This window comes from Marmota flaviventris, chromosome 16 (genome assembly GCF_047511675.1).
Source record: "Marmota flaviventris isolate mMarFla1 chromosome 16, mMarFla1.hap1, whole genome shotgun sequence".
Classification (NCBI taxonomy): domain Eukaryota; kingdom Metazoa; phylum Chordata; class Mammalia; order Rodentia; family Sciuridae; genus Marmota; species Marmota flaviventris.
This window is the reverse complement of record NC_092513.1, coordinates 72,757,698-72,771,200: the sequence shown is the minus strand read 5'-3', so window position 1 is coordinate 72,771,200 and position 13,503 is coordinate 72,757,698. Positions and strand designations below refer to the sequence as shown.

At 37.0% G+C, this 13,503-nt stretch overlaps 1 protein-coding gene across 2 annotated transcripts in view; it reads right to left on the bottom strand.

Annotated features, from left to right (window-relative positions):
• LOC114104751 (hippocampus abundant transcript-like protein 1) overlaps nt 1-13,503 on the bottom strand; it is a 63,575-nt gene that overhangs the window by 35,616 nt on the left and 14,456 nt on the right. The window contains exons 2-3 of one of the 2 annotated variants that reach the window (XM_071602539.1): nt 12,381-12,481; nt 9,069-9,164 (exon numbers count right to left, since the gene is read on the bottom strand). In XM_071602539.1, coding sequence (XP_071458640.1) covers nt 9,069-9,077 — 9 coding nt within the window. In that variant the 5' untranslated portion in view covers nt 9,078-9,164; nt 12,381-12,481. The remainder of the gene's footprint in view (nt 1-9,068; nt 9,165-12,380; nt 12,482-13,503) is intronic. The other variant, XM_027950980.2, reaches the window with a different exon arrangement.

Genomic DNA, 13,503 nt, shown 5'->3' with positions numbered 1-13,503 from the left:
ACGGGACCATCTGGTCTCATCTGGTCAACTCACACTATTTAATTCATCTAAAAAATTTCTATATTCACATTTAATCTGTATTTTAACAGCTTTTCTGTTTCCTATCCCTCATCCCAAAAGGGAAACAATATAATCTTCAATTGGAGAGATAAATAAAACAAGTCAACAGTAAATAAATATATACAACATTTTTTAGACAGCTAACTTTCATCATAAAATAAAATAAGAGTAAAGAAACACACAATATTCTACTCAAAACTTTTTTTTTTGGCGGGGGGGGGGGGGGGGGAGGCAGGGTGTACTGGGCATTGAACTCAGGGGCACAAAACCAAAGAGCCACCTCCCCAGCCCTATTGTATTTTATTTAGAGACAGGGTCTCACTGAGTTGCTTAGCACCTCACTTTTGCTGAGGCTGGCTTTGAACTCATGATCCTTCTGCCTCAGCCTCTTAGCTGCTGGGATTACAGGCATCCGCCGTCATGCCCAGCCTCTACGCAAACTTTTAATGATAAATTTAAAAACTCAAAGTATACAGATAATTTAACTACAAAAGAAAATAACTGGCTGGGTGCAATGGCCCACATCTGTAACCACACATCTTAATCTTCTACTCAAGAAGATTAAGTTCAAGGCCAGCCTAGGCAATCAAGTGACACATGCCTCAAAATCTCAAAAAAGGATTGGGAATATAGCTCAGTGGTACAGCACTTGCCTAGAATGTGCAAAGGCCAAGTGTTCAAACTCGAGTGCAATTGGGGGGGATAAAAAGGAAAGAAAGAAAAAGATAAGAACTCTTATCAAAGAATAAAGTAAACCCAATGACAAAAGGTTCAGCAAATAGATAAGATCAAGGGTTTTATTTTTAATATCTCCTTTTATAAGAAAATCTCAATGGAGGCATCTTATTTAAAACAACAAAAAAAAGGATTACAGTAAACATAAAATATAATTTTCTTATCACTTAACAAAAAAGTAACTTAGAAAGTTTTGAGAATTGAACTGTTTTCCAATGCAAAAAAAACTAAGAAATATCTGCACACATATAAACATATGCCTACACATTACATACACATGCCCACAGCTGTGTTTCTCTACTTCCAATAATGTAACAGAAGAAATGTGCAAGTAGAACCTAAAACATCCCTGGAAAACCAAGAATAGTGAGGTACTTCTGGATGATCCAGAGTAGATAGTGAAAAGCTGACACAAAACCTGTGAGTTGAAGCAAAGTAACATTTGAGGGGGGAGAGAAGACCTTTGAAGAAATAAATTTTCCAGAACCTAGGAAGAACCCTCCATCAGGATAGGGGGGAAAAAAAAAAAAAAAAAAACCAGCCACAAGTGAATGTATTATTAAAAGATCACAAAATAAGCTCGCTGGTATCCTGTTCTCAGAGCTGCAGACCTTCGTAATGACCCCATGATAAAAATCACAAGTATAGTTCTTTGAAGCGGGATTTCTAAGCAGGACACATGCAGGGTAAAGGGGGTGGGATTAAAAAGGATAATGATGCAGATTACTTATGACTGGCCAAACTGGCACAATGCCCTATAAACACACTAAAGAAATCACAGGGTACCCACATTTCATCCAGAGCTCCTATTACCAGTCCCTGCATTAAGCTACCAGAAATGTGTTTAGACACACACGTCTGTAAACTGATGGGTAATGCACTTTTGACTCATTGTTTTTTCAAAATGTGAATGTCAATGTGTGAATTTCAGAAGATTTGACCAACATCCATGATTTGTAGCTTCTCGTAGGATTCCAGAAGATCTAAAATTACCATGTTGCTAATTGGCTGAGTAAAGAGATTGTGGTTGCTGCTGTTCCAACCACAGCACAGCACACTCTTACCCCACCTCATGCATTTATCACCACTTGCCTGGCCCCAGAAGACATTTTATTTCTCAATCCCTAATCTACATTTTTACTTGTAAATATTACAGATACACAAAATTTAGCAAAAAAAATGTAAAGTAAACCATTCAAAATAACAAAAAGGACACACACAAAAAAAGGAAAAAATAATCTACCTCACCTCCACCAGCTAATAATGGAAGGAAACAAACAAGCCTTAAAGTAAGTATAAATATTCCCCAAGTGATTTAAGATACTACATGCTTTACAAACAACACACTGCACAATTATAGACCTGCACCAAATGAAGCAACACACAAGTCTTCAAGAATTGATTACAGAAGAAAATTCAGAAAGAACAACAACAACATCAGAATTGAGATATATCAGAGTAGATACAACTGAATACTATCTGTATAAAATGTTAACAATATTTTGTGGTATTTTAAAATAATCAGCCATTTAAAAATGTAAAAATCATTCTTATCACAGAAACAGTACGAAAGCAGAGAGTAAGCCAGATATAGACCAAGGACAGTGTGGAAACCTGTGAGACCTAAGAGGAAAGACAATTCTTATTAATGTTGTCTTCCCATCAGATAAAATGGATGTAGACACGAAAGTATTGAAAGTATTGAAAAAAATCTATAACAAAATTGGAATGCACACCAAAACATTTCATATCCCAAATTTTAAGACAATGGTAACCACTGGAGGGTCCTTGTTTGTCATGTCAGTACTTCTTGTAACTATATTGTCGAAATCAGCAGAGGTCTTTTTTTAAGCGCTTGCTTGTTTGCTGATATGAAAGTATATAACAGTACAGAAAAAAATGCCCAGCAAAGCTCACTGCATCTGTTTGGTTAATGATCATTACAGCATCATAGTTGGCTGTGCGAGAGAAGGCAAAGATTTAACAAATATTGTTAACATATTATAGATACTTTACTGGGTGGTACTTATTTTAATAATTATCAAGCACACAAACAGGCAGGTTTTGGGCACTTTGTTCACAAAACCACTAGTAAATCACCAGGTGAACCTGGGACGTCTTGTGATTCCAGAAAGCAAGATGGTCTCCGTGTGACTATAGTTATTAGAGCATTTACTTTACTTCCTTTCCACATGAAGAGCAAATTATCCAATGAAGTGCCTGTGTATTGTGACAAAAACTCCTAGCATACAGTTCTATCCTTTACCAGCCACCCTAACTCAAAAACAAAAACAAAACAAAGCAAAAGAACAAACAAACAAACAAAAAAAACCAACAACAATGATTAAGCGAAGAAGACAGGAGGGCTGGCCAACAAAGCAAAAAAGAGGATGACAAGACAGACTATGTGTTCACTGAATGATGGAAGGAATGGCACATTATCTTCAGAGTCAGCAAGGAGAGGGAACAAAAATTGAATGTGGCAGAAAAGTGTTTAAAAAGCATTCTTTGGATTTTCAGGCCATCACATGAAAAGGATGAGGGAGTGGGGAATATTGAACTCCTGAATCTCTAGCAGGATTTCAAGGTCAGCTTCCCAAATAGAATCTGTAAATTACAAGAAATAAAATTCTTTACTTATAAGAACTAACATTAAGCATGTCTTTATCAAAATAAGTGCCCAATTTAAATACTAATGAAGACACCAAAATTAATCAGATTACTTTATTTAAAATAAATTGAAGTCAGGGGACTCTGAGAGGATGCATGTTTGTACTAGAGGACAGAATGTCAGGCAGGAACATAAGATGAGAGAAAAGTCAATTTTTAAGTATAAACCACCATCACCACAATTCCTACTACTAGAAGGTAAGGCCAGTTTTATAAATTTGCTCAGAGGTTTAGGGGTAAGTCCTTTCTGACGGTGTTTAATAAACAAACTAAACTGTAAGCTAGGTCATGGCTACATAACAAAGGCAACAAATCTCAAGAAGCAAATGACTTTGGACTAAGAAGTAAACTGCTCTACACTGTTTCAAATAGATACTAATCATTGCCAGAAAGTAGGGTTACTCAGACTGTCAAAAATATTAATACATATGCACTTTTCTGGACTGCCAAATTATGCTCTCAACACTTTTATTTTTTTATCTTGATGGAAACAAGAAAGAATGCTGTCCACTTAGCAAAGGAAAAAAATGAACAAACAAAAAGAGCACCTGTGAATCAACATTTTAACAGCTATGCCATGGTGGATGATGGACTCAAGATGCCAAGGACTAGAAATTGGAAAATAGCAAACTCCTGCATTAAAAAAGAAGATAGGGCTGGGGATATAGCTCAGTTGGTAAGTGCTTTCCTCACATGCACAAGGCCATGGATTCAATCCCCAGCAACATACACACACACACACACACACACACACACACACACACACAAACATATACAGAAAAAAGAAAAGAAAAGAAAGAAAGAAAAAAGATAAATGAACTTTTGTGAAGAAATAAACCTTAATTTTGACTCTTTCTTATTAAAGAACCAAATTACCACTTCTCTGTCCAACCAGAAAGGACAAGCGGAGAGGGCATATCTGTTTTCCATAGGAAGGAGTTGCACCAGCACCCCTAATCCAAAAATGAAACAAGATTAAGATACTCTGGTATGAAGGATGGAGTCAGGAAAGTACAGGGCATTTAGCTTTATTTAGCAACACCAAAAATCCCAGAAAGAGAGAAGGAAGGAGCACATCTACTAACTCAGTTACACTTCTTAAATGGAATTACAGAATCATGCCAGCAACTGTATTCTTCACGGTAAATGTGCATATTACCCTAATTTCTGCAAGCAACATTTAATTAACTAATTAATTACAATAAGAAGGAATCTGACAATCTAACCGAGGGTCAGAATGGCCAAAGGACACAATAATTGTCTAAAAGGTTTTGGGAATTTCTTTTCTTTTGGTACTGGGGATTGAATGCAAGGAAGCTTTACTTCAAAGCTACATCCCTAGTCCTTTTTATTTTGAGACAGGGTCTCACTAAGTTGCTGAGGGTCTCACTAAATTGCCAGACTGATGGCCTCTAACTTGTTCTGCCTCAGTCTCTGAAGTCACAGGGATTATAGGTGTGTGCCACCATGCCTGGCAGGTTTTAGAATTTCTGACAAGGTAAAAAATGAACTAAGGTATTTCTTCATTTTAATTTGAATCCCTACCAAGAAAGGATGACTACAGAATTACTTTTATAATGAGAAACCTGCTGAGCTAATAGAACAGACTACAAAAGAAACATTATTTTGAAACTTTTTGTTTATGTTTTTGTACTAAGGATTGAACTCAGGGCCTTCCAAATGCTAGGCAAATGCTCTACCACTGAGCTACATCCCCAGTCCTGAAACTCTACTTTGTAAACAAGCTGGAGGTGGGGGAACCAAAGTGCTAGGGCCAAAAATCACAGTTTCTTAAAACAAGTGGCCCGGTCCACTTCACATCCACTGGGATGGCTGCTATTGAAAATAAAGCAAGTCCCATAAAATAACAAGTGTCAGCAATCAGAGAAACCAGGGAAACCGGAACCCTTATACACTGTTGGTAGGAATATCAAATGGTACTACAGTCTCCATGGAAAAGAGTTTGGCAGTTCCCCAAAAAATTAAAAATAAATCACTCTATGATACAGCAATTCCATTTATGGATATGTGCCAAAAAGAATTAAAAGCAAGGACTTTTTTGTATACTCATGAACTTTCAGTTGTGAAGAAATAAATCCTAATTCTGATCCTTCCTTATCAAAGAACCAAACATTACCACTTCTCTGTCCAATCAGAAAAGACAGAAGGTAGTAGGCATACCTGTTTTCCACAGGGAAGAGTTGTACCAGCACCCCCAATCCAAAAACAAAACAGAGTTAGCACAGTCTGGTTAGCACAGCAGCATTATTCCCTACATCCAATTGGTAAAAGCAAGCCAAGTGTCCGCCAACCAATTAAAGGATAAACAAAATGTGTATATAGTTATGATAGAATATTATTTAGCCTTAAAGACAAAGGAAATTCTGAGATATACTACAACTTGGATAATCTTGAGAATATTATACTAAGTGAAAGAAGACAGTCACAGAAAGATAAATATGATTCTAGTTATGTGAGGTAGAGTTGTTAAAATTCATAGAAACGACAAGAGAATGATAATTGCTGAGGGCTGCAGAGAAGGGGAAAGAGAAGCTGATGAACAGGTATGAAGTTTCACTTTTTACAAGTTAGAGTTCTAGATGCTGATGACAGTTGTACAACATTATGAATTCTGTACCACTAACTACACCTTTAAATGGTTAAAACAGTTCATTTATGTTTGGTATACTCTAACACAATTTGCTGGTGGGTCTATATTCGTACCAAAAATGTGTCATGAGGACACTCATTGAGGACACAGGTATGTGCCTGCAACACATATATTTGTTCAAAGAAAATAGTTACTAAGCACCACTAAGTTCTAGGCAGCACTAGGCATTAGGGACACAGTGATGAAAGGTTAGATGGGCATCACTTATCTTGTAATTACTAATTACTATGAATGAAAAGGTAGTGCAGCAAGAAAAAAATAAAAGAGGATAAATAAAAGAGATACAGGGATTTTTTAAAGTCCAGTGCTCCATCCAAGTTATAATCTTAATTAATCAAACTATTTTAAATGTGACAGAAGACTTAAAAACTTAAACCATCTGTAGCAAAGTCTTATGTAAAGCTAAATGGCTGAGAGCCATCCAAAAGTTCTCTATTTTCTAAACTTCACTGGGGAACAAGGGATTAATTATACCAAAAGGGATTCTCTGTTAAGGCAAAATAATCATTGGGATGAGTTAACCACGAATGATTTTTAAAAACAACTGAAACTTGAGGACAATTAAAAAGGCTTTTTATTAAAATTAAGTGTTAAATAATCACTAAGACACCAAAATCTTCCTCACAATCTCTTCTTTGGCACCTCTCTTGCCTCTAATCATGTACATCAATAATAGAATCTCAGACAGAAAAGAAAATTTTGGGTATAATAGCCGAATATACATTGGAATCCAAAACAAAAAGTTGATGTAAGAAAAGACTTGGGAAGCCAAGGGCGGTAGCACATGCCTGTAATCCCAGTGGCTCAGGAGGCTGAGGCATAAGGATTGCAAATTCAAAGTCAGCCTGAGCGACTCAGCAAGTCTCTAAATAAAATATAAAAATGGCCTGGGGATGTGGGCTCAATGGTTAATTAAGTGCCTCTGGGTTTAACTCCCAGTATCAAAAAAAAAAAAAAAAGCTTGGGAGAGCCTTGAACAGGCTGTGGAAGGAACTTAAGCCAGTTGCTTATGTATTTTTAGATCATCATTATATTAGTTGTTAGGACTGCTATAACAAAATACCACAGACTGGGTAGCTAAAACGATACACATTATTTGTTACAGTTCTGGAGGCTGGAAGCCCAACATTAAGGTTTCAGCAGGGTTGGTTTCTCCTGAGGCCTCTCTCCTTGACTTTAGATGGCCATTTTTTCTCCATGTCCTTGGAGAAAGAACATGTCCTCCATGTTCTTTCCTCAGTTCTCAGGCCTACCTGAGTCCAGATTTCCCCTCCTTATAAGGAGGCCATTCAATTTGAATTAGGGCCTGACCTAACAGCCTCATTTTAACTTAATCACCACCTTACAGGCCCTGACTCCAAATACAGTTGCATTCTGGGGTTCTGGGGTATAGGACTTAAACATGCTCTTTTGCCGGGGGTGGGGGGGAAGGACACAATTCAGCCCACAGTAGTCACTTTTAATGATTCCTCTTCTTGGAGATGGTAGCGTGTAGCTAAGTGGTACAGCACTTGCCTAGCTGTGCCCCCTGGGTTTGACCCCCAGCGCTGTACTCACATGTACACAAATCCTCTTAAATCTCTTTCTCAATTTTATTCAAAATTCAAAAGTCCCAAAATAAAATATCTGATTTCTGAAGCTTTGGTTAAAGGACCACTCCAGGGCTTGCTAGCTTTGAAAATGTTACAGCATACATGTGTACAGGTATCAGGGAAGGGGAAAGGTGTAGCCAGGTCATCCAAAGAAATATTTGTTGCACTACTTCTTAAATGACCAGCAGCATCACAAGTACACTCAGATATCTTTATTTCTATAAGTCCAAGGTTTCTCTATCTACTGTTATCCCAGTGTTCCATGCACAGCCACAAGCCTACCCTTCTCCTCAGATGGAATCAATACGGAGTTGTGCCAAGTCACTGAATGCAGTGGCAATACTATGAGACCACTCCTCTGGATTCAGGATTTCCAGACCAGTCCTATTGGTCTTAACTGACATTCTGTTACCTGAAGACTAAATGCTAACTCTGTTTTTAACCAACATGAAATAGCACAAGGGAGGAAATAAATGAAAATTAAACTTCTTTTTTTTTTTTAATTTTAATTTATTTATTTTTTAGTTATCGGTGGACATAACATCTTTGTTTTGTATGTGGTGCTGAGGATCGAACCTGGGCCGCACGCATGCCAGGGGAGCGCGCTACCGCTTGAGCCACATCCCCAGCCCCAAACTTCCTTTTTTAAATGGTGAAAAGGTAATAGTTAATTTTCGATAACTTCAATAGGAAATTATTATACACATGTGAAGTCTTTGATCAGTAATTGACTCTGTGGTACTAGATACACTATAGTTTTTCTTCTTACCAATTCATTCCAGGTTTGTTTCCTTGAACTCCAATTGGCACTTAGATGTGTGTAATTCTTTGCTTATTTGAGAACCAACCCTAAATTTCTCAGGGATCTGAGTTCCTGTCGGGAAATTCAACACTGGGTTGGTAGAAATGGCTACAAATAAGATACCAAAACCAGAAAAGCAGACATTCTTGTGATTATTACTCCCATTTTTACAAGGTGCTTGTCAATCTCTTATTTACTATGTTCTTAAGTCACAAAGACAACACAAACTTCAACAAAGCTTTGCAATTATTTCCTATAGGATATCTAAGGACCTTACTAAATATATACAGTTCACTTGTATAATAGCACACCTTGGACACTGGTTCAGTGGGAGTGCAGTGCTACCCATGAATATTAAATGAGATGTTTTGTTGCAGGTGGTTTACAGAACACATGGTAGAAACAACCCAACTGAACAAGCAGTCTTTAATCACTACCAAGAGCTACTCCAAACATAAGCCCAGATACCCAAACCTAGGGATGCCTGCCTAAGAACCTCTATAGCCTTCATAAACAAGGACCAGTCAGTAATACTTACAGTCAACATTGGCGTTGTTAACAGGCCCCATGCAAAGAATTCAAGGAAGATGACAATAGCAGCATGGTAAACACTTGGTCGGCCAAAGCCTTGGAGCTGAAAAAGAAAGAAAGTTATTATGAAGCATAGTAAAGAGATAAAAGAAATGATCTTAAAATGGCATTAAAAATACAAATTAAATTAGACCACCTTAATTATTTAACATGAAACTTACTTATAGGGGCCAGGAATATAACTCAATGGTAAAGTATATGCTTATTACCATGTGCAAGGCCCTGGGTTCCATCCCCAACACCCCACTCACACCCACCCTTCTTTCTGTGGTATTCTTTATTCCCTCGCCTCCCCTAATCACAGTACTAAATTACTGAAGTACTAAAGTACTAAAATTAGAGACTAGTCCCATCAATGTAAATCACTGGCATTTTGGTAGGAAATTAATTGGGTCTTCAAGACCTTACTGTCCCTTACTAATTCTAATTCTGTACTTTTCAGTAACTTAACCTCTCTGCCTGAAGTTTCCTTAGCTACATAATGAGAAAGATGAATATGTGGGTCAGATGCTCAAAAGTCTCAGTGGAAGCACATAATTGGAAGAGAACCAATAAGAATCAGGTTAAATCTGGAAACACACTCCGTATCTAAAGTCAAAATTCAGCTTTCTGTTTCCATTTTGTTATAAAGGTTCTACCTAATCTGATATTTTCTATAGTTTGTGATTCCTGGAGATGAAATCTAAACTTCCCTTTCAATGTAATGTCCTTGACTCTGTGGCAATGCTTGTTGCAAAACCACTGTTCTGCTAGTATGTGGTAGTAACTGGAAGTGATATTCAGAAGACTTAAAAAAAAAAAAAAATCACACCCTATTCCCATTCTTATATTTACAAGTCTTCAAAAGGTAGAAGTATATTTGTATGGTCAGACAAATCCAGATTGTAGAAGAGTCTGCAAGACAACTGACCTGGTCTCCTTAAAAATGTCAATGTCACTGAATAAAATAAAATAAAGGCAAGAGACTGATCAAAATTAAAGACACTTGAGTCAAGAAAACAAAAATGGGTACTTCTTGACTGGATTCTCATGAAATGGGAACAATGGGAGAAATATAACTAAGAACTATATATTAGATAATCATGTGGCATTAATCTTATATTTCTGGGTATTCTTGATGTCTGCAACTTACTGTCAAATGGTTTAGGAAAAACTGGTACATATATCCATTCTAAATCAAAGGTCACAAAATTTTAACTGCTGGATTTAGAAGAAGGGAATATAAATGTTCATTTTACTATTTATTTTTTGTAGTTCTGACTTTTTTCCCCCAAAACAGCCAGTACAACTGCTATCAATATTCAAAACTGCAAATTCCTTGGCTAATAAGTATTTTTAAAAAGAATTAAATTATATGACATTTGTAAAACAACACATTCACAACAGAAACTTAAGTTTAAACAATAGAAAAAAGCCCACTTAAGAGCCTAACAACTAAAAATAAAAAAAAGATTAAAAATGCATTTATTAGCACTAGATTTAAAAAGTACCAGTTTTGCTAGTCCTTTACTAGAATGGAAACTGTCACAACTACTCAGCTTTGCCTGTGACAGGCCTGTTTGAGACCCTCTCTGTCCCTCCTTCCTGTGTATAGCTCCTGAATTCAGAAACACTGGCATCAGGCCTAGCTCCTCTCTTGCTGGCTAGCTCTCCCCCAATCCAACCCTTAGGTCTCCTGCCTACATTACAGGATAGCTTTCTAAATGGGACCCTACTCCATTTTGCTCCTTCACCTCACGCCAGAGGGATGGGTCTCAATGTAAATCAGATCCCATTACCCCTCTGGTGCCCACTGCATCCAACCATGCCCAGCAGGGTCCCACAACTCCTTCTCTCCTTGTTATGCTCTATCATTTTCTAGAGGAAACAAATGTCATAATTTTAATTTATTGTTTATTTCCCCTGGAATATAAATGCCACATAGGAAAGGTTCAATGATCCATTCCAAATAGTCATTCTCCCATTCCCCTATAAAATATTAGTGGCATGGAAGAAGGATCTCTTTAGAGACTAATGTCTTTTTTTCTATTCTCTCATTTTAGCACAAATCTGAATGTATGAAAAAATCAGAATGAATGGTCTTGTTCCTTCAACAATGAAGTGGTATGAGTAAAGTGGGGAGAGTGAAAACCACAATATATAAATTTAAAAATTTTAAGAAATATTAACCCAAAAGCAATGAGTAAACTTTGGATTTTGACTAAAACTGGAAAAAACAAAAGATAATTTTAAGATAGTCATGGAAATGTGAAAACGAACTGGGCATTAGATGATTCTAGAGTTACATTCACTGTACTAGTGGTATTAAAGTTAGATTTTAAGTCCTTATTTCTCAGAAATAGATACTAATGTATTTATTTAAGAAATGAGATGATGTCTCAAATCTAGTTTTAAAACAACAGAAACTTAAAAAATGACAAAATAAATCAGAAGTAGGAGTAGCAGATTAAAATGAAGAAAGGGCAAAAAGTGATGATTATTGAAGATGAGGGAGAATATGTGAAGGGGACACTGCAATTTTCGTGTAAAAACGTCCATCAGAAAAATTTTTAAGTTGGGAAGATCAACGACAAAGACAAAAACTTACAGAAGATTATGATTCCCAGAATGGACTTATCTTAGGCTTTGTTGTATGATTTTATTTATAATTTCTTTGGTATTCCTTCAGAACTGGCACTTATCTACCACACACTACTGTTTAGAAACCAATTTTCAGTGACTGTTTTAGGCATTTCATCTACATGAAAAAGGAGAAAGTACATTTGTTCCCAAGAAATTGAAGTGTGTACTCCACAATATTTTAATAAATGTCAACGAATCATTACTACTAGAATGCTGGGGAAATTGTGGCGGCATTGTTACCAAATACATCAATTTAAAAAATCTGGATATAAATTTTATATTGGAAAGCAGTCAATTTATTAACATCCAAATGTGAACTGTTTAACTCATTACAAAGAATGACTAAGAACTTCTAAGTTTGATCTTTTGGGTAAATAAATTAAGAAAGTAATGATTTTCCATATGAACTACATAATACATAGAACACCAGATTACAAAAAGATGCACACACATATGTGTGCTTTAACATTCTGGCTAGACAGAAGTAGGCAATTCTTAACTCTGTAATCTAATTCTCAATTAAGTAGTTTGTAACTAAAAATTTCCTAGTCATACGGGTGAAAAATATGATTGGTACTTGTATTAGTCAGCTTTTCATCACTGTGACCAAATGCCTGACAAGAACTTAGAAGTTTACCTTGGCTCACGGTTTCAGAGGATTCAGTCCATGGCCTCTTAACCCTGCCATACCCCTTGTTCCCTCCAAATCTTTGTTGACGCTGCACTCAAGTCATCTTTCTGAAAATACAAATATCATCCTATCACTCCTATGGAAGACTGTAAAGAACTAAGCTAAAAATTCTTCCTGTTCCTATCACACCTTGTCACAATCTAACTCTGGGGCTGATTCTATCATAAAGGGTAGTCTAGGATTGGGGGTGCATCTCAGTGATAGAGTGTGTTTTACATTTCATTCTCTAGCGATAATCCCTAAGTGTGGTCTCTAACACCAAGAGGGAAAAAAACCAAAGTGTAGTCTATTTCTCTCTTTCCCAGTTCTGGGCTGGTTCAACAATGTGCTCTGAACAAAAGAAGTGAAAACATGGCTCCTGAACTTTTAGGCCTTTCGAGTTCCTCAAGCCTAACGTGTGAGGAAATTTCTTCTAACCAAGGAGGCTGAGAGCACCCCAGGCTTTCCCTGTTCAGACCAGCTAGCTTCACAGGCATCACCAACTGCCAGACCCAGGAACAAGGCCATGTTCACTTGTCACTCCACTTAAGCCTTGAGATGACTGCAGAAGCCCTAGAAACCACAGGCAAGACCAGTGCCCAATCCCCACCTGAGCCCCACCCAAACTGCTACCCCAACAGACCGTTATCAGCGTGGGCAGATTCAAGTCACTAAGTTTTATGTGGCAACTAAGTGCTACAAACCCCCTCTGTCCTCATGATAAAGATTAAGACTTCATGAGGCCCCTTTTGTAGCTTTCTAATCTTTTCTTTCACTGCACATGTCAATGATAAATCTGAGAGATGAAAAGAATATATTCTTCTTCATAAAAACACCATTTTATATTGTTTTATAGAGTGGATGTGTTTATAGACATTTGTGGTCAGAAAGGGCAACAATTACTGTGAAATCACATTTTGAAGGCCAGACTTTAAAAACATAAACAGTTCACAGCAACAGTGGTGTGAAGGAATAGAGGAGGGTGGGTCATCTGACTTATTATATAAGCACACAGAACATGCCACAACATGGATGAACTCTGGGCACATTATGTTAAGTAAAATGAGCCAGTCACAAAAAAGACATTATG